Source organism: Perca flavescens, chromosome 16 (assembly GCF_004354835.1).
Source record: "Perca flavescens isolate YP-PL-M2 chromosome 16, PFLA_1.0, whole genome shotgun sequence".
In the NCBI taxonomy this organism is placed as follows: Eukaryota; Metazoa; Chordata; class Actinopteri; order Perciformes; family Percidae; genus Perca; species Perca flavescens.
The window spans coordinates 19,765,607-19,792,980 of record NC_041346.1 but is presented as its reverse complement, the minus strand read 5'-3'; the positions used below and the strand labels follow the sequence as shown (position 1 = coordinate 19,792,980).

The following is a 27,374-nucleotide window of genomic DNA, read 5'->3' as shown; positions in this document are numbered from 1 at the left end:
ACAGATTTGATGGCTAATGACATCTGACAGAGGCCGTCTGTTATGGTCATGTGATACAGTTTCTTAGCAGCAGGGGACTGCTTGAGAGATGTGGTCTGATCATGAATCCATGCAAAAAAAACAACATTAAAAACAGTAAAAAGAAGACTGGTCTCATACAGACAGCGGCTAAATCTTAATCATATTGCATGACTGATGGAAAATGACTACAGTATATATTATATATTACTGTGGGACAATACATGTGTGTCAACCATACTGTCTCTACCAGGGTATACATCCCTTTAACATCTCTGGTTGTATTGGGCCATTGTGTGCAATGTTGCAGATCGATAAGCAGATTTATACTGAGAAAGATTTTCACCTTTGCAAAGGTAGGCTAATTCTCAAGCTGTGGGTGGAGATACTCCGGCTTGTGTAATCCCATGTTTTCTGAAAAGCTGACTGTGTGTACTATTTCACAGTTTGTAGGCAGGTAGGCACTCCAGATACCCAAATGTATGTGCATAAAGCACTGAATGTGGGTTTTTCATGATATGTCCCCTTTAAGTTGCAGTACTCATTTAGACAATCCTCTACATGGTGCCACATCTATCATGCAACATGAAATCCAGTATAAGCTCACTTGAGAGAAGGTTGATTGAAATGATTGTGCACATCTGTAATTTGCTTAAAGCAGACATTTTCTGTGGGCCAAATGTTTGCTGTTCCAACTTCAAATAGATTTTTTTTTTAAATTACAGATATGCCAAATGTAGTCAAAACTTTTTCTCTTTAATCTTAAACACAATTTCACCTCACAGTGTAATTTGTCTTATACCATGCAAGGAAATCAAACAACCCTTCTCATCACATTGCAACATTATGCTTCATTGGAGACACCAACACATTCAAAAACACTCACATTGGGCACTTATAGTGTTTCATTCACCCATCCATCACGTTCGCCTACATCCCCCTCAACTGAAGCTGCTATGAGTCGGATACGAATCAATGCACCAGTCAAGTGAATCCAGGTGAGATAGAAATCCACTTACAGAGCTCTGATCACAATCAGTGGCGGAGAAACCACACGGAGGCAGGTTTACCTTCGCTTTAAAAACACATGGCCATGGCCCAATGGGGGACGACTATGGAAGGGAAAGCAGAGGAGATTACATCTCAAACTCTGCAGGCTGCTCTGTGGGAGCTGCTGGTGGTGCTCAAGGAAGAACACATGGGGACGAATTCAGAGAACTTATGCAGACTGACAGAGGCTAGTATGTGGTCGAGGTTAGGTGAGTGGTGCTAGTGATCTGCTAGGAGGGTCGCTGTCTGACTGATACATGTAGTGAATTGGGTTTGTTTGTTTTAAAATCAGTTTTCTTACTCCTACACAAAGGAAGCTAAATTAATTGCATCCTGTTCACTTAGGAGTCCTAAATGGATACTGTTATGTAAAAGACTTCACCTAAGATATTTAGCCATCAAATGTGATTTTTGTGCAATGAGGAAGTCAGCAGGAGAGCACACCAGGGTAACGTTTTTGATGTGATCACTACAGGAATAACACTGTTAAGTCTGAGAACATGAGGGGTTATTACTGTCTCCTTTAACATCTTTTGGATGCTGTTAGAGTTAGATATACATGAAAGCACACTGCCATTTGGTATACTGTGGTGTGATGTGCTTCAGCGTAATAGAAAAAGTCATTTTAAAACATGGTTTTGTGATTATGTTGCTAAAGGAGAAACTAATCTACACAATGCAATATCCTTTCATCATCCTTGCGTTGTGATTGTAAAAGAGAATTTTGAGGAAGTGAGCTGTTTCAGGTATCTGATAAATGCAATACATTGTGCTTAATCTTAAGTATGGCATTGTTTTCATAGCTTAGAAATAGGCCCGTCTCAGCTGCAGCCATTACCTTTCATTTATATGTAGAGACTGCATACAATGTTTCCGTACGGTTTTCACTTCTGTGCCAGACCACTTTCCCACCTTGGCTGGTGGGGCTGCTGTCTGCAGGGGACCTCTCCAGGAGACTGTTGGCCATAGAAACAAATTGATATCATGCTGCAATAGCAGGCCAAAGAAGGATGATAAAGAGGTTTGAGGCCAGACAAAGAACTGACACCTTTATGAGATTTCCTATTTGGGCTGAGTGACTCACTGTTGTTGGACAGTAATTCCCAGCCACTCCTTTTCCTTGTATGTTTATTCTTTATTTGCCATTTCTCTTTAGAAAACACACACACACACGCACAAACAATCTTTGCCTTTTTTCTCTTTCATTTCATGTATTGGTGACCTCCTTCAGGTTGACACCTTGTAACACCAATGATGGTATACAGTACTATCATACTATATTGTATATGCTTGAGAATTAGCCTACCTTTGCAAAGGTGAAAATCTTTCTCCGTATAAATCTGCTTATCGATCTGCAACATTGCACACAATGGCCCAATACAACCAGAGATGTTAAAGGGATGGATACCCTGGTACAGACGGTATGGTTGACACACATGCATTGTCCCACAGTAATATATAATATATACTGTAGTCATTTTCCACCCGTCATGCAATACTATTGCCACTACCTATTGTTTCCACCTTGATGAATATGGACATTTCATAAAGGCACTTTGCTTTGTATGCACAGCTGCCCATCATAAAAGAACATTTTTACATATACAATTCCAAGAACTTGGAGAATATCTAAATGATGTCCTAAGATACCCAATTTAGAACCACATTCATTAATCTCCAATCAATGTTGAATTGATTTTAAGCAACTCTTCTGAGACCACGGTCTGCTGCTCAGTTCTTTAGGGGAAAATTGTGTTGTAAGCCAGCACATTTAATATGAAATGTCTATCCAAAGCAGTCTGCAGGCGGGCTGTCTGTCTGTGTCAGCAAGGCTTTTTATGTAATTATCATGAAGACATGCACTTTTCTCCTTTCTAGGAATTGGAGCAAGCTTGTCCATGTGACAACATATGGGTTAAAAAGTGTTGACCTAAAAGCTACACTGTGTGCAGAAAGGTTGGAGAGCAGCACAGAAAATGTAGGCTACACCGTGCACAAAAAAGACATAGACAGTGAGACAGTCAAGTCAGCTCAAGTGTGTTTTATTGTCCTTTCAACCATATACATGAAACAACGTTTCACCGTGGCTCAATTGGTGTTACACATTTAAAATATATATAAACAACATTATATAAAAATGACATACGGAACAGTGTAGAATGGTCGGCATTTAACAGTCACCAACGCCACCAGTGGTTAGCAGTTGTTGGATAAAAGCACCCCATTTCTTCACCAGTCCGTGTTAACACAGCCCACCTACACGAGTCTTACCCGACAGAGCAGCATCTGCTTGTAAGACTAGCAGGCAGGTAGCTGGATAGCGGAGTCCGGTACGCTGTTGTTCAGCCATGTTTACCCAAAAACAAAAACACTGCAGTCTCTGAACTCGTGTTGGGAGTTTCGTTGAAGTTGGATGTAGTCCAGGTTGTTGTCTAATGAGCAGACACTTGCAAGCAGAATGGATGGGACAGGTGGCCGGCTAGCTCGGACTCCTGCCCTTGTTCCGCGTTTCCGCTTTCACGCACACCGCTTTTGATGTCCCATTACCCGGCTAGCGGTGTCGAGCAACACCGCAGGCTGAGGTGCTGGTGTCCGTAGCAGGCAAAGCTTGCGTAGTGTGTTGAGTATTCCGTCCTGTAATATAGTTTCTGTACCAATGTATCCTGGTGGTACACATGTGCGGTAGTTTGAATGCAAAACATGCAGAACTAGCTGGCTGTAGTCCATAGCCTCTGGGCAAAAATACCTCCCATGACGGCGTCATCAGAGGCTTTTTTCCAGACCCACAATACAGAGAAATCTAGTCTCAGGGGGACATGAGGGAGGGAAGCAAGGTCATTCAAAAATACTACCGGGTTTCTACTGATACAAAGCTTAATGCTAATCGGTGAAGTATCCCTTTTAATATCTTGAGTTATGGCATTGGTGTAGCTGCAAGGACGACAAGAACAAGAACTTCTGGTTGATTGGTCAATTCAACACTCTAAAGCAAAATATCTTAATAACAATTCAAGTGGTTGCCATGGAATGTGGTGATGCATTCATTGTCTCAAAAAAAATTTATTCTAATAATTGTTTTGTTTTTTGTCTCACCCCACCAACAGTTCAAACTGTTTACTTGGCCAAACCTATAATATAACTTCTTTTTTTTTTACCACCAATAAATCCATCCTGATACCATGTATTTTCTATGTAGCTAAAGCCTGATAAATCAAATTCCTCTTATTCCAACAGGACACCAGTAAAACTGAAGACTAAATTCCCATCAGCCTTAGCTGTGCTTTGAAATTAATGCTAAAATAGCATGCTTCCATTGCTAATGTTAACATTCTAAATATTATCTTATTAACTTTACATGCTATGTGCATTCTAGCATTCAGCTGAGCTTAAGTGCAGCTGAAGGTGATGATGGTAATGTACACCTACGGCTAACAAAGTACAGCTTAGATCAAGTTTTTAAAAGTGAAGCCAGGCTGACAAGCCGCAGATGTCCTGAAATGACCACTAGACAACCTTTTGATTGTGGCCTTTCCTCTGGCTCCCACCCAGGAGTTTCGCCCCACTAAAGGCAAAAGGTCTATTGTAAGAGTAGATGTATTTCTGACCATTTTCCATCAATCAAGCAATTTTGTTTTCTGGATGGCTGAAGTGTAGAGCCTCACAGGGCTCCTGGTGTTATTGTGGACTTCTTTTTTGTTTTATTCAAGCCAGTAGCATTACGTACAGTTTTTTTTCTGGTACCATCACACAGCACGTAGCCTGCTCAGACATGGCACTGGAATATGGATTTACGGTTACCTGTCTTCCTCAATGCAGTACACGTATCTTATAAACAATACAGCAGGTTTCCAATTAAAGTGAGAAAAGTGGAAAGTGGAATATTTTTGCGATTATTGGTCTATTCCTGTAGGTCTATTTGTTTTTATGGAGGCTCACTGGCATAAGGGACATGATGAATTATGATCAATACAATAAGTGATGAGTGGCTTATTGCAGCAGCGATCAAGGGACAAAGACGGGTTGAAGCTATAAAAGAGGGGTTGACAGCAAATACCCATAATATTGTGAATTATAACTTTCCTTTGGCTCCAAAAGGGAGCTAGATGAATAGATGTAAATTAATCTTTTCTTACAACACCAATTATTTACTATCAACTGTAATGAAGGGGTTGGTATGTGATGAGAATAATCCTTGATTGATTGCCTACGGTTAATGTGTATAGATGTTTTCCCAGTTCCTCCCCCAGAACTGATGTCAGCATGAATATTCATAGTAGCATGGACTGTCAAGTGGACCTTCTTTCGCTGAACTTTTTGCATTCACTTTTCATGATGTTTCTGTCACTTTCAATCAACCATGCCGCTAAAGTCTCTGGTCCTCTACAGCTTTTTGTAATCTTCTTTTACTTTGCATTTCCATGGTCAGTTCTGTCAGTATCCAGAGCTGGAAGCTTATACAGTACTGAGTGATATTGAAACTGGGTTCATATGCTGATGATAAGCCTCTTACGCTAATAAAGTATAGCATGTCAAGTTGGCTTTGATTCCACACTTATTTATCTGAAATGAGGGGAAAACAAAAGAGAGGAATTAAGTGGGATTAAGCTCTTTAGAGTATTTTGTTCATTTTGCAAGGAGGTGGACAGAGTGTTTAGGACATTAGGGATGGTTGAAAACCATCTACATTTGGAATATTTGTCATTAATTAATCTATTTGGGAAGTGTTATTATTATTATTATTATTATTATTATTATTATTATTATTATTATTATTATTATTATATTAGCAGCTATTAATTTATAGCCAGTTTCTATGTTTATTTATACATTGTAATAATTTCATTTTAGTTGTTTTTATTTATTTTTTATTTTTCCGTGTATATCACAAATTACAATAGTTTAATATTTGAAAAAACCAAGAGAAATGCTGCCCTTACTCAGTTTTTGCACAATACAGTACTTTGATTCTCATTTTAAAACCTGAGGACATCCTTTGTGAGCTGGGTGGCCTTCGTGCCTGCGTCTTTTTAAAGCATGATGTTGGGAGCTGTGTATCCTTTCACCAGGACTTAGCTGGTTCCTGGAACGCCGGCGCCATTTAACCGTGTGACTCTTTTTCTGTGTGCAGATCTGGCGGCCGAATCCTGCTTTATGGTAAATCATGCACAAGTTAAAGTAGCTGATAGGATTACATTTCACTGAAATTGTACCTCGTACATTTTGAAAAAATTGATTGATTGAAGTCATTAGGATTCATTCCAAAATGTAATTTCACATATCTATCCTCTGGCTTTAATGTGCCGTCACTGGTCAGATGTAGAAACTTGTTCTCCTTGGATGAAGTGGGCCGAAATTTATACCACATGTAGCTCAGCGCCCTCATGGTTCTCATGGTTTTCTACTTTCCTGTGGCCTGGCCTGTGCGTACTTGTTTTTCGTCAAGTAGTATTTTTTTATATATATATATATACATATATATACACACACACACACACACACACACACACACACACACACACACACACACACAATTATGTGTTCACAGATTTTTTTAATAGACCTTTTCTTTCTCAAACTGTCAGGCCTCCCTTTTTGAAAACAGCATGACAACATCAGTTGTCATGGTACCTGAATTCTTGATTGATAATGTTGCAAATGTCAAATGTTGAGATTTGCTTACAATTTCAGTGTCAGCTTGTTGAGTGATGAATATACTAAAAAAGAGAGAAAGATTTCCGTCCTCAATTCATATATAAAGCTCAGCTTAGTGACAGGCAGTTGATGTCTATATGGAACATTAACTATATGTGTTCTGCCTCCATGGCAATGCACTGTTAATTGAAAATGTGGCTGTGAAGTACTTTGTTTTGAATGTAGTTCAAAAACCAGATAAGTTCTTGGAATTCTTTATCAAGTTGTAAGACACACTTTGTGCCATCAATATCCCTGTGTATAAAACTGTGATTCCACACTATATACATGCCAACAGGCTTTAAATCACATGTGTCAAACTCAAGGCCCGTGGGCCAAATCTGTCCCCTTGTAGATTTAGATCCGGCCCGTATATCAATTTGGGTTCACAATACATTTTGGACCACGTAGTTGAGCACCAAACCAAAAGCACAGGAAAGTGTTTTTTAAACTGCAATTACGTGACATTCAAAGCAGAATGTGGTGGATTTCCCGACTCTGAAACTCAGAAATTCCCCCAGAAGGAACTCTTTTGATGACTTTTGTAGGGCTTCATGTAACAAAAATGCGACAAAAAGCGTACAAAAATGTCGGAAAAAGCAACCAATTTACAAAAAGGTGACAAATGTCTGAGAAAGCCACAAAAACATTGGAACAAAAATGAGGAAAAAAGCTATCAAAATGTTTTAAAAAAAAGTGACATGCAGTAACGAAAGCACATCCATAAACTATGCATGTCTGGCCCTTGGTGTGATTCTCTTTTTCCAGTGTGGCCCTGGAAAGGCCAGTTCAGCCCTAGTGAAAACGAGTTTGACACCCCTGCTTTAAATGTTCCCACAACTGCTGTTTTTCATCATGTATACAGCTCCTTACACTTGTCATGCTCTTAAAATTTCAGAATTCAGCCGACACTTTTTTAACTAATCACTAGTGGAAACATCTTTCTGAACACGTCCTTTGGTGTAAAATAAATTTGTGTAATCTAAAACATCTGCATAATCATTAGAACTTTAAGAGGTAATCTGCAGCTTTCATTCCGAAGGTAAGTTTGTGTGAAATGTTTTTCATTGTACATCCATTTTCAATTCTATCACCAGACAACATATTGATATTCAACATTTTTGAATGTTCCTTCAATATATTGGTTAAGGTAGGCAAGTAAAACTATTTGGTTAATTTTATGGCAAATTGTAGATCAATTGTTGGTGTAAGAGAACATCCACCACCTGGACCTCCACATCCTTGCTATTTGTTGCTAAAAGATGGTTCTACTTCCTGCATTAGTACTAAATATTAGCTTTTGAAATCAATCATGTATGGCAGTATCGCCCAAAACGGACATTATTACTGGGGATATTGGGCTGGTAATGTCTGACTCTATCTCTGAAACAGTCCAGGACCTATTCCCTAAGGCTCTACATAAACCCAAAGGACATGACCTAATACTTGTATGGTCTAGTCCTAGTTTTTTTGTCGTCTTTGTAACAGATGCTTAATGGTTATAGGGCTCAGAAGGTGCGATACTGGAATTACTACTCTACAAGGAATTAATATGGCTAACATTAGCAGACTGTTAATATGGCTCTGGTCCTCTTCCTGATCACATAGTGATCATGTTTTGTAGCTAGTAATGAATAATCCTTTAAAGTATCCAACAATCTGAGTTATAGGAATCGACCATGCACATTTATCAGTTTCTCTGTCACTGTCTCATGAGTAACAAAGTACTTGACTTATGATCATGTACATCCACAGTCACCCCCTCATTGTGTCATAGGTCAGGAAGCCAGTTAAAGTGAACATGTCGGACACAGCTGGGGCATGACGCCTTACAGTGCACCACTGATTTATCTCCAGTGACAGGGGACCCAACTCAGCATGTCAATGGCATTGCCATCATTAATCAGGCAAGATACTGCCATGCCCACAGGAAATTAATTAACTCTTAAAAATCAGCATAGGCTCATTATTCATAGTGGCTAATTTATTGTAGGTTTGTGCATGTCTTGCCATACCATATATAACTGCATTCACAGAAGAAGAGGGATATACATGTGTAAGGAGAGAAAGAAAGCGGAAGAAAGGTCAGACGGGGAACTGAAAGAATTTAAGATGGAGCTTTCTAAGACAACAAATGCCAATATCGTGTTTTGCATGGATTTTAATTAGTGTAGGATTTTCTTTCTTCAGTTTTAAATAACTGTCAGTGCTCCAGTTGAACAGTTTTAGCAGCTTAGAAAACACTCGTAAACCTCTGTCCATGACATGGATGAGTGCAGAACACAGGACTTCATGAAATGGCACCACTTATTTTTAAATTGAGAGGAACACCTCTACTGCCTGGCCCTTAGCCATGACCCTGTAATAGCAAATCAAATGCTCTAGATTAGTTTTGATTGTCAAATTCCATTTCTAAATCATTTGGACAACACATATTTCCTTTTTGGGGAGAAATTGCTACGGTTTTAAGGGCTTGGAAAATGTATAAATTAGTTTAATGTGGCTAGCTACAGGCAGTGCTGGTGTTGGACATTTTGTGTGCGAAGCTAAATTCAGTGGTTAATTCCCTCTGGAACCACACTGTATCTAGCTTACATTGGCCAAGGCCTTAATCTGTCCATTTTTGCATTCTTTTCTTCTACCTTTTGTTCGCTTAAAACTACCCCACAGATTCAATGAAATGATAATAAAAATATAAAAACGTGCTTTTCACTATCCCTTTGAGTCCTAATAGATTTCATTATGTGTTTTTATAAGTCAGCAAAGGATACATTAATACTTTCCCCTTTAAGAGTAGAGGGCATACTATCTACTAAAAGACCAAAAGTGCATTTGTATTTCATCATGTAAGTGGGTCTTTGTCAAGATAAATTTTAACCAGATTTTGACACTCGAGAATATTTAAATTTTTGTAAAACAGAACTATGTAGTACATCTACTGTATAGACACATTAAAATTGCAATGTCAGTTGAGAGAGTGACCACCCACATGTGTGGGAGGAATTCTGTGAGGGCAGATTTGGGTCATAGGAGGGTTCTTTGGTCAAGTGTATTCATAGAGCACATTTAAAAACAAACCTTGACCAAAGAGATTAAATAAAACACAGGAATAATCAAATAAAATCACATGCATAAATAGGAGAATATAGGGAAATGAATACAAATATAGAATATTTTGATAAAATCATAACACCAACAACATTGCACAACGACAAAATAAAAACCAGTGTGTTCAGGTATGTCCTCAAATTATAATTAAGAGGCTAAAAAAAAAGGAAATGGGTTTTAAAGGTATCAATGGAAGGGGAAGATCTAATTGTTTGTGGCAAACTATTCCATAATTAAGGGCCCACTGAAAATGATTGTTCACCTTTTGGTTTTTAAGTGGGTGCGTGGAATGGTGAGCAGTGGTTGGTCACTATCTGAGGGGTCAGGAGGGACGAACAGTTCAGATTGGGCCTGGTGCCAGTCCATGCAGTACTTTAAAAACAAATAATTAAGTAATTATTTACTACACTAATGCTAACTATGAATATGGTGCGAAGTTGACAAAAGAAAAAAATTGAAATTACTAGAGAGATGGGAAAAAGGCAGCTGGGGCAGTGAATTTTCAGCCCAAACGTTTTTTATATATTATATATAAAAAGTTATTTATATATATATATATATATATATATATATATATATATATATATATATATATATTTTTTTTTTTTTTTTATATATAGTTTAGAATAGGCCAGCAACGCACTTACAACAAACAAAGCCCCACGGGAGTAGGGGGGAGATAATCACAAAGAACCAAGGTTAACATGGTAATAGATAAGTAAATGCCTCAAAATCCAGCATTTGCGAATGAAATGCACCACTGCAAGCAACACAACACTTGTAATAAGAGATACTGACAAGGAGCTAGACCTAGAACCTTTACGTTAAAGAAGATACTTGAAAATAAATGATTTAAGTGACTTCAAGATTACTGATGACAGGATGGATTTTGCCAGCAGCCAGTGGCAGAGATTTATGAAACATGCCAGTGAAAAATTTTACAATAATGTCTGAGCCATGGTCCAAGATTTAGTATGTTGCTTGTCCAGACTGACAGTTTAGCATTTTACCTGCTGATCCATTATGGAATTGGGTAAAGCATATAGTACAGAAAATAGAGGATGTAGAGATCTATAGCATACAATACAGCATACAGTAAATCGCCAATAATATTTCCATTTAATTTCTGTCACTTGCTATGGTTACATATAGCCTTGTTCCTCTAATATTTTAAATAAAAGCCCTGTCTCACCCACTTCTTAGAGTTATTGTTGTCAGAGTAGATATAAACAGAAGATTTGCCCTCTGGTGATTATGTTTTGAAAAAAGAAAATGTTTCTTCAACATAAAAAGCACAGCAAAAAAACAATAATAGCGCTAAGCATTCAATTGAGGCCTATCTTTTTCAAGATGTGTGAGTGCTGATTAGTATTAGATCTGAAATGATATCTCCCTATCCGGCACACTATTGTTGCTTCTCCACAGGCTTGGCAATAAAGTAATTAAAGGATACACTATTGTAGTGACCATACTGATACAGGCTACAGAGCCAGAGAGTAGTGAGTCATGATCCACTTCCTGGTCAAGACTGATTAAGACCTTCATGTATGTCACCACCGAGTCTGTGCCAGGCAGAAAACAGATCCTGCAAGCAGCTGGCGAGGTGTCAAGCTCATCGTGTCAAGCTAGATCAATTCCTTAAATAATAGTCACAGACTGATTTCCATTTACCTTGCAAAGTTTTAGTGCCAGTACTATGACAAAATGCATTAGGGGGCAAAAGAACAGCCTGAGGGACACAGCAGCAATCGTGGGCTCGTGCCAAGACCTGAATGGCTGGCTGAAAGGTTAAGGTATGGCTCTGCCTGCGTGGAATCACCCAGATCTCAAAGTACCTGTCTTAGCACTGGAGAACTGGTATCACTTAAAGGGCTGAGATTGCCAACATCACCCTCTGACCCTCTAAGACAAAACAATAACAGTAGAAGCAATGAAAGCCAGCTGAGTCAACACTTTACCACAGAATCTTTGATGGTGTACACAATTAATAGAGCAGGACTTGATTTCTAATCCTGAAGCTATTTTAAGGGTGAGGTTGGTTAGCAGAGCCAAGTCCAGCAAGCAAATTATATTACAACAGAAAGGAGCCTGAACAAAGTGGGAGCTAGCTGTGGACAGAAACATCCCATGTGGCAACCCTTGACAGGCATGACCTATTATATATCAAATCCTTGACCAAGCTTTTTATGATTTTTCTCCTTCTCCCCAACTGTATTCTGGGATATAGAATAGTCCCAGTTGATTTACCACTATAAATTCATCCTTGACCAGCGTGTTTTCAGTTGAGTACACTTAACACATCATGGTCTGTTGTTACAAGGCCATTATTATCTGCTATTGCAAGGTCATTGCTTTTGGTGAAGGCCACTACTGCTGGCCTTGGAAGTACAGACCAAGCAGGGCCATCACAGAAACCATCCAGCACCTGAGATCAGTGAGACGATGAGACAAGACAAGATGGTACGGCTCATAAAGCAGTCTTCCAGTCTCACGCAAATCTTAAGCCCACTAACTACTAAGCTTTGGTCAATGTGATTGAAGCAACCAGTAATATTCATTGCTGTAAGTAGGCCTGTTATATATTTCTAAATATATAATAAATCTAGTCAATGGAAGAAAAAAATCTTCTAAAACATTGGGCTTACTGTAAAGTCTTACGTTATTCATAACATATTCAATAACTGACCTTTTTGTTGAACTGATGATATTTGGCCGTTTACCCAGTATTTCCTCACATATAGCTTTCCTCTTTGGGATGAATACACTCTTGTTCAAAATGTGTCCTTCATTTCCATGAATATTCCAGGTCCATCAGCAGGAAACATTTTCTTTTGCCCCCCATTGCTTTACAGACATGTGCTACACATGTCAAAACAGACCGCATCGGATCTTAAAAGAAATTAAATGAACTGGGGCTGGGCTCATTTACATATGTAGTCTTGATTAATACCCCGCTAAATTTCAAAGTTGAGGTGATGCAATTATTGTGCCGCAGATGGTCGTTTGTGGCAGGCTAATTCAATTTCCCCCAAATTTAACAGAAATAAATATTTTTCAGAAGGAAACCTCTATTGTTTCTCATTGAAGACCAGTGAGGCCCCTCCACATTACGTATCTTGAGGCCTTGTTTGTTTTGTTGGCAGCCATATCTACATGTTTGCATTTTTTACTTTGACTTTCCTTGGGAAAGAGTTGACGTGAGTGAGTGTCAATGCATTCTACTCTTCTTATTTGATTGAGGTCTCAATTGAAGGGGCCAAAGCAAAGGATTAGTACATTTTAATGTGTGTACTATCACATCCAAGCCTCCCACTTTGGCACTGGCAGACAACCCCCATCGGTGGAAAAGCATTACATTATAGTAAGAGAGAGATGTGGAATCAGAATAGGTCTTGTTAATGGGATTGTAGTGTTTTAGAAGAAGCCTATGTACTCAGCAGATAAGGGGACTGTTTATCCCACTAATGTGTCACTTTAAATACATTAGGAGTAGGAGGGCTCCTGATCTTTTTCTTTTTTTCTTGGCACTCTGCCTCACTAATCCTGAAGAGCACAAGGGACAAAGCATTTATAGATCTACACATAAATTACGCTTTAACTGTTTTTCAGTGAGTTAATGATGCTAATTTCCTGGGAAAAAACAAAATGATATTTTGACTTAATTGCACAATAAAATCTGCAATGGGGCTTTTAAAAAAAAAGTACCGGTTGTAAATAATTTATAATTGAGTTGACCTTGAGCAACAATATAGGCACATACACACAGACAAACCATACATAACCGAATATGCAAATGCACATACACAGACACATGGACATGAACAATAACGCACTCTGCCGAATGTATTCACTGCTAATGAGAGATAATCCAGCTCCCACGGTGCCACCGTGGGGCCAATGGCAAGCAGCTATTTGTTTATTCTATTTACACTGTCACAACAGGTTCCAAGACGTCTGTTAGCCCCACTATAAAACAAAGACTGTTCTATAATGTATTTCTTACATGCACTTGTATTTGTTGTTGAAAATATGTAGGACGATGTTCAGCAATGTTTCTGAAAGGCTATGTTGTGATTTTTATTTTATTCTTTTACTAAATTAAATTTATATTGGTCTTTTACAGAAGCAAGATGCATTATATTGCTGTGACTTTCTGTTAACTCCTAGGATGTTTATTCGGGGGAAAATGATGAAATATATACTTTCTTTAAGATACTTGCTGTGACTGCCTAATACTGTTACTGCCACACTTTGGTTGTGTGTTCTGAAGTCATAAGTCACCTTCTCCTTCATGCTGGGAGGCTCACTGGTGGTGTCTCTGAAAATATGATTGGTTTTCTGTAGGAGGTGGTCAGTACGCAGTCCAACAGCTGCCGCTGTGATTGAGCACAGTAGGAGTTAGCGTGGGTGTGGACATCAGCGATAAGGCCTGAGTGGCGCTGGCAGGGCCTCTAGTTAACAGGGGATCCGTCAAAGGACCCCACTAAGAATCTCCAAGGACAAATCTGGTTCACTGTCTCAAATCCTGTAACATTCCTCCTGTTCCACTGATATTAACTGGCTGTTTTCTTTGTCACTGTGTGTAGAGCGAGAATCATACAAATTTGGAAATGAACTGCATTAGTCATTGTAAATACTTATAGGACAGTCTGTCAGTGACTGATTCAGACACATATTTAGGTACTCGGTCCATGAAGTAAGTGCCATTATATCAGGCAAGTTTAATCAGTACAGAACATGGTATTACATTATTAAATGAGATTCATTCATGAACTGCTGTAATTTAGTAGTTAGTAAGACTATCAGTGGTGAGTGCTACTTATATATTTCGTCTTGGGAAATGTCAAGTGTATAAAGTGGCCTCTGCAGTGTGTAGAATGTGGGGAAGTGAGGTGGAAAACAGGTCAACTAGAGAAATGGGTGTTGAGTCAACAGAATTGGATCCCAAAGTGCTATTGAGCTAGGAAGTATAGAGACACACAGTTCTTAGGTGTCTGGATGTAGGAGAAAAGTACTGACCTCTTTTTCTTTTCTTTGCTTGTTTTTAATTTTAAAAACGGAATGTTGAATAGAAAGTAGGGCTGTACGATAAGAGGAAGATATGTGATAACATTGTTGAATATTGCAATAACGATATTACTTGCGATAAATAAACAGATTTACATACATTTTAAAGTGCAGTTTTCTACTGATATGTTCTTTTAATTATCACATAAAATCTGAGTGTCTTTCGAAATATGTCATAGCCTTTCGTGATGTGTTTATTGCGGCAGTTGATATTCCGATGACGATAAAAAACGATATATTGTGCAGCCCTAATAGAAATCCCAGTACTATACAGTAGATGTTAGATTATCGTTAAAATCACCTTTCATGTTAGTACTCATGTTACTACAGAAACAAGAGCAACATGAGAGAAGGAATACTTTTTCCAAAGCTTAACTCAGTTTTAGATCTTTGATTAAGCATGCAGACAGCCATGGGATTTTAATAATTATGTTTTGTTGTAATGATTAGAATTTCAAATTTGCTTGACATTGGTTGTCATTCACAGTGGATAGATTTTTTTTCTTTTTTGTTGGCAATGCGACTGAGAGTACCTTTTTTTGTATTTTGTACCAGTTCCAAATTGGAAACCCTAATTCAAATTTATAAGAAACATTAAGGGATCATGCTTTTCTACTCCCCTCGATTATTGAAATCCAACCTATCAAAATTTGCACCAACATTTTTCCTTCCCGCTTTCACTGACCTATTTTCTTGAGCTTCATGGGATCAAATGTTTAAATGTGTGTTTACTGACTTCATTTGGGCAGGTAATAACAACGCAATTTTACTTTTAATGCACATAGAAGAATCCCACCAACATTGCCTAAAAATGTGAGCCTCTCCCTTCTTCCGACTGAACTTAGGTATGGCTCATTGATTGTGAGAAAACAACATGGACCAATTTATTTGATACTGGAGCTAGACTGATATTTTTAACAAGAACACACACCCATGCACATTATCCCCCTGTGTGTTAGGCCTGTGTAGAAAACACTCTTACATTTCCTGGAAAAGAAAAGTCTTGATGCATTTTTAATTGTGTTCATTTTCAATGGTCTTTATGTGAATGCCAGCTATTTCATTAGTGTTTGTAATGAGACATTAGGGTGGCATTTTGTTACATGGGTGTTTAATTAAAAAGGGGCACCCTGCTTGCCTTTTGTAGCTCATGCTGTATTTGCCTAAATATTCCATAGCTCCCATCAGGTCATTTTTAAATGGTAATGGCACAATTAGCATTTGGGGAATGGAAGGATATGAACTCAAGACCATTTAGTAGCTAATCGGGTGAATTTTTTTTCAGCTTGTTGGTTTTGTTGCTGATGAACAGTTCCGTCAACAGCTGAGAGTAGCGTAAAGTTAAAAAGTGTAAATGTGTAGAATTTTCCATTGTCACAGGGGACTGAGACGTTTGAGGCACAATTTGAATGTCTAGGAGGTATGCTAATATTCTTGAACACTTTGATGACTGTCAGACTGATAAATCCCCTTCCCCTTTCTGTCTCTGTCTGCTTGTCTCTCTCTTTCATATACTCTCACCTCTTCTTTTCTGTCCTTGCTTTCATTTTGGGCCGAGATATTTGACACCAATGAATCCATCCGTATTCCCTCATATGAATTATTGAATGTTCATCTGTCATCCATAGGCAGCCTGAGCAATGAGATGTGGGGCGCAGTCAATGGAAGACAGACGCGTTATGCCACGTATGTAATTACAGGCAGCAAAGTGCCTTTAGGGTGCCAGCTTTCATCACAGTAAATGTTGATGACATGGGCTTGTTGCCGAGCTGACAAACTGTCATGGAGCTGTCAGGCTTGCACAATCACTGACTCTGTACTGCTATGATCACCTTTAAACTAATGAGAGCCAACCTTTCGTGAATGCGTGTTGTTGTGTGGGAGGGCAGAAGACTGTGTAAGTAATGTTTGTCAGCTCCTAGGACAATATATTTGAATGCTGGAATTTGTTCTGTTTAACCCATGTCTGCGGTCTGTCAGACTGTAGGAGGCAGTGCAACCTTGATAGTGATTGTCATGACACAGCCTGATTTTGCTATAATTGGTTTTGATGATGTTGCATGTATTGTTTAAAAAAAAATTCCGACTGTAATGCGAGTACAGCATCTCCAAACAGACTACCATCTCAATAATAGTATTGCGGATTGAATTGAAGATGTATTGAGGTAATAGGTTTGGGTGATGGTCCATTGACGCTGAAGTAGGTTTTGACTCTGTTGGCTCGTAGACATTTTCAGACATTCTATTTAAATGAGTTCTAGCTGTGATTCAGAAAATATGCCCATATCTGATTTAAATCACCAGTACCGTAATACTGGATAAGGATTTTTTTTTTTTTTTTCCTGATCAGTGGAGCAGCTCCAGAATTTGTCTCTGGATGACATTACCAGACTTTCCCCTGTTCTTCAGAATGAGGAACTACTAATCCCTACTAATTCAAACACTGAAATCTTGGAACAGCAAATGTATATTTAGTTTCAGGATTGTTTTTTTACTTTTAGGATTTTTCTTTGGCTGTAAGTTAAACTACACTTAAGGGGCTGATATTGATACTAACTTGCCCTGCTAGTGACAGAGGTTGGTAAAGAAGAAGTCAACTGATCTGTACGGCCAGCCTGCTGAAAGCTGCATTAAGTGATCATTTTGGCCACTTGGGGGCCAGCGTAAACGAGCTGTAAAAACACAATCTCAACATATTATCACCATATAAAGTTAAAGATATGGCAAACCTGCTAGCAAACGGCGAGCAGCATGCATTTAGGATGCAAGTATTCAGGGTTTCTCTGCTGTGTAGTGGTTTCCAGGCCTTCATGTTCATACTCAGTGGTTGTGGACAACCTCATCTCATCAAATATCCAACTATGAGAGACTGTGCTAAGTGGAAATGACTCTTGCTCAAGGCAACATTTAAAGAATGTGAAAACTAGAGTAGAAACTCCAAATTGATCTCAGCACTTCCAGACAAACCATGCAAATGATAAAGAAAAGATAAAAGATCTTAAAGGAGAGAAGAAAGGAAAAGGAATAAAGAAAACCACAGTAAGTTGCAGAGTGAGCACTTATATGATCACCGGCTCTTATAATAAGAATTTTGCTGACATTGAGCGTTCAAAAGATTTCACTTCATCTTAAGTACCTGCAAAGAGGACTTAACAAAGAGTAAGAAGGCTTTATGGAGGTTTTGGGTTAAGCTTATAATATGTGTGCCAAACTTTATGAAAAGTAAAAGGGAACTAAAACATATTTGCATATTTGTTGTTGCAGCTTTTCTGCCTCAGTTTTATTTTGAACTCTTCCAGTAATAAATGGAAAACATTATGCTGCTCCCTAAACCTCGATGATCCTAATAATCAGTCGAGACCTGACTCTAATCAAATTATTTTCAGTTGAATTACTGCCATTTTTTTTTAGCTGCATCACTGTGCACGGAGCAACGCAAGATAAAATCATGGAAAGCTATGAACTTTTACAAACTGTGTCATGTCCAAAACAGATCTTACTACAAAGGGAATGGAGTGATTTAATAATGTAATGCAGAGTGCTGCAGATCAGCATCACTTGGTTCAGTTTGTTGCTCTGCCACTAGGGTTGGGTACCGAAACATGGTGCCAATAGGGCACCGGTTCCAACGTAAACGGTAGTAACAAGACCAAATAAGAACGGAAATTTTGGTGCCTGACTTTTTCTTTTTCAGAAGCATCGCTGCACGGGATGCTACGTTACCATTAGCTAGTAGCTGAATTAAACACAATTGTTAAAATGCTGACAGCTTACTAGCGGTGTAAAGTGTGACTATATTTCCCTGTAGAGGATTCCAACACCGGGACGTAACAGTCTGTAGGCAGCTGCTGTTGTCGGAAAAACAACACAGACGGTGCATTTACTTGAAACTCACCAGCCTTGTGGTGCATTCAAAGTTATTGTAAAATACCCTTTTCCCATCTGGTGCTTGTTTTTGTTGTTTACCAGCAATTTACTGGTGAAATAAGTCCTTGTTATAAGTTATTGTTATTACATTATTAATCAATCATTTAATTGTGACCATATGGCCTTAGCAATAAACAAGCCGTTCTTTAATGTCACCAATTGTCGTTTTGTGCTCCTTTTTTTAATATTTTATATTATATACATTATAAATATATTATATATATTTCGGTTCAGGCACCGTTTAGGCACCGCCACCGTTTTTAAAAGTATCGTTTTAGCACCGATATTGGGGAAAAAAAAAAAAAAAACTATACCCAACCCTATCTGCCATCCTGCTAAACTACATCTGAAACTACTATGAACCACCAATTTACTCACTCAGTAAAGACAACTTTCACAATCAACCAAAAAAATAAAAATAAGAATTAGGAGAAACCAGCCCACATTACCACACCCATGCAGTCCCACCCATGGACATGTGCATTCACTAATTACATTTGTGTACAGATGGTGAAATAATATAAGCAGTACCTTTTTTATGTAACAGATTAAACACTTAATGTAAGTAACTGGGAAACAATGCTTTCTACTTTTTAAAGAGCACACATTTATAACAAATGTACACATACTGCCTATTTATGCTGTTTTGTATGCTGTTACTGTCATTCTCTACAGTATGTTGTTCTTTGTTGTCACTGTGTCTGTCTGTTCGATTGTCCGTGTGTCTCTCTGTTGACGCCGTACATATTGTCTGTCTGGTTCTCCATCTTTCCGTTTTTAACTCTCTAACTCTGCGATTTAAATATGTTTTCATGGCTGTCTGTGATTATACTTCAGGGTTTTTCCTTACTCAGAATTGGCCTTATGGATTTTTTTTTGTTTTTCTTCCATTCCTGCATTCTGATACATTTTTAGGCACCAATTTATGTTAAAAACGTCTAAATTTATGGCAAGGAAATCACAAAATTCTGGTGGCAGGTAACAAAATACAATGGAATATTATTATATTCAGTAGTCCAGTAAGGGGGCTTTCACATCTGGGACATGGGCCGGATACGACAACACTTGACCCCAGTTGTTTAATTAGCATGAACAGGGCGTTATGGTAACTTTTTTTTTCCCCCCAAGGAGCACGTTTTGCTCCCAAGTTGAAAAATGTAGGATTGACTTACATCTGCTACTGCTTTTACTGCTAAATTGTACAATAACTCAATCATGTTAAGGATACAAAACGTTGTGAAGTGTAATGTTTTCTACATTCTATTGATCAAAAATTATCAGTAATGTTGAATATAGCCTACAGTGTTAAGCTCCGGTGAAGCTCTGCGTCCGTCAGCAGCGGCTTCTCGCTGTGCAGCCGGTGCCCCAGAGCAAGCATGATCACCAGGAGGGTCCGGTACAGCCTGAACCCTGCAAACGGAGATCACGTTTGAAGGGGACGTGCTTGATTTTGACTGAACGTCCCAATTTGAGTACCTCTGGATGGGTCGGTCGGCCCATTTCAGGACCAGGTCGACCGTTGCCGACTGGCCAAATGCTTAATATTTACTATTATTATTAATATAATTATTGTTATTATTATAACCATAGTCAAATCGTGCAAGCAATAAAAACCCGTCCTATGCGCTGTCGGCCTGTAAAGACAATTTATTTGTATATTTAAAAAAAAAAATGGTCCGGCCCCTCTGGCATTTGCCAGAATTGCCAGATGGCCAATCCGCCCCTGAGGTACAGTATATTATCCAGTTTTGAATTGATACTTTTCAAAGGCCATAACGATGGATTACATCCTGTATACTTTATATTACTGCTTGACTAATTGCCATACAACTACTTTCAAAAACATACTGTATCATACTTCATTTCACTCACCATTTGCTTTGATTTCACTTCCTTATGGTATGAAAATAAACTTGTGTGGGCTGAAAATTAACTTAATTTTTTATGCAAGAAACCGGGAAATTCACGTGATCCTTTTCCTGACAACTATGTTTACTCATCATTGCAATGTTTTTTTGCAGATGAAATTATCTTTTTAAAACAGCCACTACTAAGAGCTATACTATCACTCCACAATTGACTTCAGGGTGAGCGTAGGTTCACTGATGTTGTCTTTCTAATGGCAAGTGCCCACTACAGGACTTCAGCCCTGATTTTCCGCTCACCAACAGTTTTAGGAGTTTTAGGAGCTCCCCGACAAAAGCCCCATACCGGAGGCAAATCATCATTGGCTCAGCACTCGCACACACGCTCGAGTGCGATGTGTAAACTGTCCCCTGTGTCGGTGACTCTGCTGGGGAGCTACAGCCAATGAGAGTGCACGACATGGGCTGAAGGGAAACCAGGGGGAGGGGTCGCCTGTACTTTACTGTATGTGTAAGTTAAAGTAATTTTCGCATTGATTTTTTTGTTGACTGAAATTAATTTAGAACCTCTATACTGGTACACTACATGTAGTGTATGCTTTGAAAAAATCAGTTATGCAGCCAGCAACCTCAATGGTGGCTTATAGATTCAGATAAATGCATGATTCTGCAAAGCCAGTCCCCCACTTTGTTGTTATTTGAGCAGTTTTTGAATAATATGACAGCCTAATGTCTTTTTGTCTCTCTCCGACTGGAGCTTTATGACCACAGTGCTGATAACCCTTAAATAAAGTACTTCAAATAAGCTGTTTTACCCTGTAAGAATCCTAGCATTGTGTTGTGTCACCATTTCTCTGTGATCCATAAGGTTAATTAATACAGTTTTTCTTATGTAATGTTCACTATGGTATTCCTTTGGGTTGTCCTTGGACTCAGTTTTGGAGACACTGCATTGCTGACACCCTTGCTAGGAGCATACTGGCGTCAGTCACATACATACAGTATGCACGTACACACATAATCATGCACATATACACATTAATAATGTTCCTCCTAATGAATTACTAGCAGACCTTGAGGCCATACACCTATATCCCACTAACGTCTGGCCAGGTGCCCAATGACAAGCCTCATAGCACAGAAGACAAGGACACACACACACACACATACTCCCACACAATCCTTTTGTCTTTAAATAGCATGCTTACTGAGATTCCTCATATACATAACAATCGTCCAAAGGTAGGTAACAGCCCTCGAAAGACTATTACTGTCCATCCATCCTGCATACGATTGCTTTTGTTACTGCAAGACTTGCTTTTCAGTTGTGCAGTTGTTGACATGGAAATCACTTTTAATTTGGATCAAACTAAGTGTCATCTTTGTGCACAATCAGTTATTTAAAGCTTTCTGAAATGCACATAAAGCACATGAGAAAAATTTGACAGGAGCTTGATAAGCTCTGTTTAAAACTGTAACAGATGGCGGGAGGCACCTCACTGTTGGACCAGCAGTCCGAGCTTTATCTCTTGTCAAGGTGAAAGGTCAAGCAGTGTGTCTTCAGCCCACAGATTAAAGAAAGAGTTGAATAGCCAGCAGTTATGGCATTTAATAATTTCACACTCTACAAAATACGTAAGCATAAACTGCAGTCAGCAAAAGTATAGGACACCTTACTGTTACAGTACAAGAGGGGATGATGTTTAAAGTGTACTTTAAAAGGGTGTATTAGAATATAAGAGAATGTGTTTATATTGTCTTAATGCTGAAATAATCCATGAGTCGATAGTCAGTAAATTATTGAACAGCAGTTTAATCATGTAAATAATGCTTCAAGAAAAAAAACATTTACTGGTTACTGCTTTGCACATGTGAGTTTTTATTGAGCTTGGTGCTGGTCATTTTCCCCTATTTTTGACATTTTATAGACTAAATAATTGATTAATTGAAAAAAATAATAATCAGCTCAATTAATGAAAAAGGAAAGCATTAGGAAAATAATTGTTAATTGCAGCTCTACAGTATATTTAAGCATGTTGCCTATTAGTTAATGCAGCATAATAATATGAGGTCTATACTGTATATCCCATGTTAGGAGTTTCATCATTTTCTGAGGGGTTGTCTGTTCTGCATGCTCCCTCCCTGCACCTTAAGGCCCATGGCACTATTGAGCACATAGCTCACATAACCCTCCCCTGCCGCCCATGTCCTTTGACCCAGAGTCAGTGGGTTAATAACCAGCTGCACCGAACGCCATTTGTCATTTGCTACCTGCCGCTGATAGGAGATGTCAGCAGTTGTCTATGCCCTTGTCACCCAGCCGCGTGACAAATACTGTATCGAGCCTTGCAATCTAAGGCTCCCTGAGGCTTCTCAGTACTTCTCTCCTGAACAACCACTCCCACTTGATAGTATTATATTCTTGTGCCATGATCCATATCAAGATATACTAGAGATCCCCCTGCTCTTTTTTTTTTCCAATGTCCTTTTCCCATTGCTCCATAAATTGCAATTGGGTCTGTTTTTATTTAATTTTGCACATTTTTCTCCCTCCTTTGCTTTTAAACGTTTTCAGCTTTTCCTTTGATGTTTGATACTTAATGTCAGCAATGGCCTGGAGCTAATGGTTTTATATTGGTGCAAAATGTAGGATGATTTATGCAGATAAGCAGAAGACATTGAATGGTGAGACAGCGTTTCTACAATTGCTTTGGACATATAAATTTAATCGAGCTTGATGAATCAATTGTCTTCCCATTTGTGTCATTTTGTGTCTGCATTTAATGCCTGACAAGAAAAGAAAAATGTAAACAAATGGATATTAACAGGTAAAAACCTTTCCCAGCTGTGACAGATTTTGTCTATAATTGAAGTGCTGTATTGATTGTAATGGCTAAAACATCTGTGATGCTCGCCACTTGTGAATAAAACCATGGGTGAAAAAGTGGTAGTCATGAAGATTTTATCAAAGCAGTTAAGAAATGCAGTGGCTTGACAGTAATTCTCCCCGAGCCAGCTGCACAAATGCACACAATTATGACAGCCTAAGAAGTCTGTCCAGCTATTTAAGAGTTCAAGGTTTCTAGTTGCAGCACAGTATGTGTGCGCTTAGATTGAACACTGACTGCACTGGAATACTAATGCACAACTGAACATTCCCATTTGAACTTTGGTTTATTCCTCACAGGCTATTTACATGTTTACTTTTCTTTTAAGTTTTCACACTTTCTTTTCACACTCTAAATGTTGTCCCTTTTTCCTCTCTCTTTGTTCTCTGCAGAGATGTCTGGTACGGGAGAAGATATTTCTCAGGTACACTGGAAGCAGCAGTGGTTGGAAAATGGGACACTGTACTTCCATGTGTCCATGACTGAGTCTGAGCTTGTAGCACAGACGACACAACCCACAGCTCGGGAGCCTACTCATGCTCTACATGAACACATGCATCTGCTGCACATCTCAGTTATGGTAAGTTATGAACACTTAAGCCTGAGAAATGTGGTTGTAGACACATAGATTTAGAAATGCATGTGTAGCATGGCGAATGAATAAAAAGAAACACACTTATCTTTTTTTTTTATATATAATTTTCTTTTTTTTATTTTGCAAATGCAGTATAAAGATATTTAATACATAAATCTTGTTATTCATCTTTCAGATCCTTCACACTAGGACAAAACAGACAAGAAATGCCAGAAACAAAATAAAAATAAAACAAAATAAATAAAGACATAAAATAAACAAATCAAACATAATGAATGCACTCAGATAACACTTTTGTCGTAATCCCTAACATTAAAGTAAACATTTATAAAGTCAAATTCTCTATAAGACTGCCATATCTTCAAAAAGTCAGAGGTTCTCTCTTTACTCTTACAATAAATGCTGTCCATAAGTAGCTTGAGCGTTCATTCAACCAGTGGACTATTGCTGGGGGTTTGGAAGCCTTACATTTTAAAGCTATTAAACTAATATTTCATTATATATTTTAATGGGACAACACTGAAGAAATGACACTTTGCTACAATGTAAAGTATTAAGTTTACAGCTTGTATAACAGTGTAAATGTGCAGGCCCCTCATTCAGTAACTCAACACACAGCCATTAATGTCTAAACCGCTGGCAACAAAAGTCAGTACACCCCTATGTTAAGTTCCCATAGAGGCAGGCAGATTTTTATTTTTAAAGGCCAGTTATTTCATGGATCCAGGATACTATGCATCCTGATAAAGTTCCCCTGGCCTTGGAATTAAAATAACCCCACATCATCACATGCCCTTCACCATACCTAGAGATTGGCATGGGGTACTTTCCATAAAATCATGTCTTAATGCAAATCAAACTAGCTATTAGGCTAACTGACATAAAACCATGCCAATCTCTAGGTATGGTGAAGGGCATGTGATGATGTGGGGCTATTTTAATTCCAAAGGTCAAGGGAACTTTATCAGGATGCATAGTATCCTGGTTCCATGAAATAACTGGCCTTTAAAAATAAAAATCGGCCTGCCTCTATGGGAATTTAACATAGGGGTGTACTGACTTTTGTTGCCAGCGGTTTAGACATTAATGGCTGTATGTTGAGTTATTTTGAGGGGACAGCACATTTACACTGTTATACAAGCTGTAAACTTAATACTTTACATTCTAGCAAAGTGTCATTTCTTCAGTGTTGTCCCATTAAAATATATAATGAAATATTTACTAAAATGTGAGGGGTGTACTCACTTTTGTGAGATACTGTACATACTTTGATATTTATTCCATTTGTCAGACATATTAATTCTCAAAAGACATAAACGAGGTGAAAGGGGAACAGATGCATTTAAACACACAGATATCAGCTTGGTAACAAATTTCCAAAATAACAAAAGTTGTTCACATGACCAAAGCATATAAAAAAGTACCTTTTATATTTCTTACAATGCCAGCAGAAGAATGATATCTCACTGTTCATTGTATTTAATTTCTCTGGGGTTTAATAATCCCTGTGCATTATGTTAAATAGTGCTAATTTATGCCTTAAATTATAAGAGCATTTATGTACTTTACTGCAAATAAAAGACCAATCGTTCTGCTGTATTTCCATATGAAGATCTTGTGATCTTCCCACTTTTGTCTTAAATAGTCTGTATTTACCATTGAGCTTGCAATAAGAGCACTATCAATCTTGTTCTTCTCCTTATTGTTCATTATAAATTAAATTTTTGATGGTTCAAGTTGTCACACTATTATCTTTTGCGGGTAAGTGTGACAGTCCTCTGTGGTTTATCCACAGTGCCATGTGCGACTGGTGGTTGCTGGTGTTTGGGCCATCTTCTTCTCTCCGAAGATCCTTTTTTGACACTCAAAAAAGAGTGTCCTATTGTGTCGCAACTGGCTAGTGTGGACATTTAAGTCTGTATATTGAAAGGTCTTTACATTTGGTGGTTGTCATGTGACTTTTCTAAGGTCAAATCAGAAAGTGACAGCAAATGGCATCCACAAATCTTGGTGACGTAGGGTATACTTGCATGGTACTGCTGTATCGGCGAGCTAACTGCTGACATGCTAGCCAGCCGAAAATACGTCATTGAATCAAATAAAGAATTATTGAACAAGGAAAAAAAAAAGCTTGTTAGCCCTGTCGCTAATGGGACAACAAGTTGAAACAGTTTATTCAAAAGACATATTTGTGCGATCGACTCTTAACCATCTTGCAAACCTTTTGAAGAGCACTTTATGCTCTGACAGAGGAGGTTTATTAAAGGTGGATGGGGAAACTCAGCTAAGAACATGGGATAGCTTCTTCCATCTCAACATCTCCGTTTCCCAAAGGTCAACACTGTCAAGACGGCTTGCTATTGTTCAACAGCGCAAAATTGTCTGTCAAAGTTCACCAAAGTTAAACATTCAAGGTGAACAATTTGCATGTATTTACTTTGCTTTTACTAATCACAGCAATTCCATCTGCCATTATAAATGCTGGTGTGACCAGGCCTTTACCACCACATATGTATACAGGATCTATTTATAGAGGGTAACTTTTGCAAGCTGATGACCTCTCTGTCAGAGTTGCATATCTTGATGCTACTGTTAATCTTATTTTATTGTAGTAAGTGTGTTGAGACACCTTCGGGTGATAATGCACTTTACATACGCATTGACGTCACCCCATACTGCATAACGAGTGTGTTGATTTTTTTTTTCCAGGGTTCTTCCTCCCAGCTGGTATTAAGGAAGAGTTGGAGTTAGTGGTACTGATACAGTGAGTGGAAAGAGTAATGACTTTGTTGACAGGAAGTCTGCAGTTGAGGTTAAGATCTTCAAATGTCAAACCAGTTTGGTGAAGGCAGAGCTACAGCTGCACAGCTTAAGCACCTCTTGGTGTAGTAGTTCTTGCTGATGGGATGCTGTCAGGGTATGGGGGATTGTCAACATTTAAAAGTATGCAATTACCGACTGTTAGCAGGTGGAGTAGAAAGCTGGTTTGACAGTGATGCCAAGAAGACCCGATTTTCTTTATATGTAAGCTGTTTTCTTGTATGAGTAGTGTTTTCATCTCCGTACTGCAGCTTTAGGACTGTGGCAGATAAGGATTTACTATTGCTTTAAATCTGCTGTGGCTGAAGTTCTGTATTAACATACACATGTACACATGCAAAAAAT

The 27,374-nt window shown here is 38.4% G+C and overlaps 1 protein-coding gene across 1 annotated transcript in view; it reads left to right on the top strand.

Annotated features, from left to right (window-relative positions):
- Positions 1–27,374, top strand: part of astn2 (astrotactin 2) — a 295,245-nt gene that overhangs the window by 23,054 nt on the left and 244,817 nt on the right. The window contains exon 3 of the mRNA XM_028602252.1: positions 24,007–24,194. Within this exon, the coding sequence (XP_028458053.1) occupies positions 24,007–24,194 (188 nt within the window). The remainder of the gene's footprint in view (positions 1–24,006; positions 24,195–27,374) is intronic.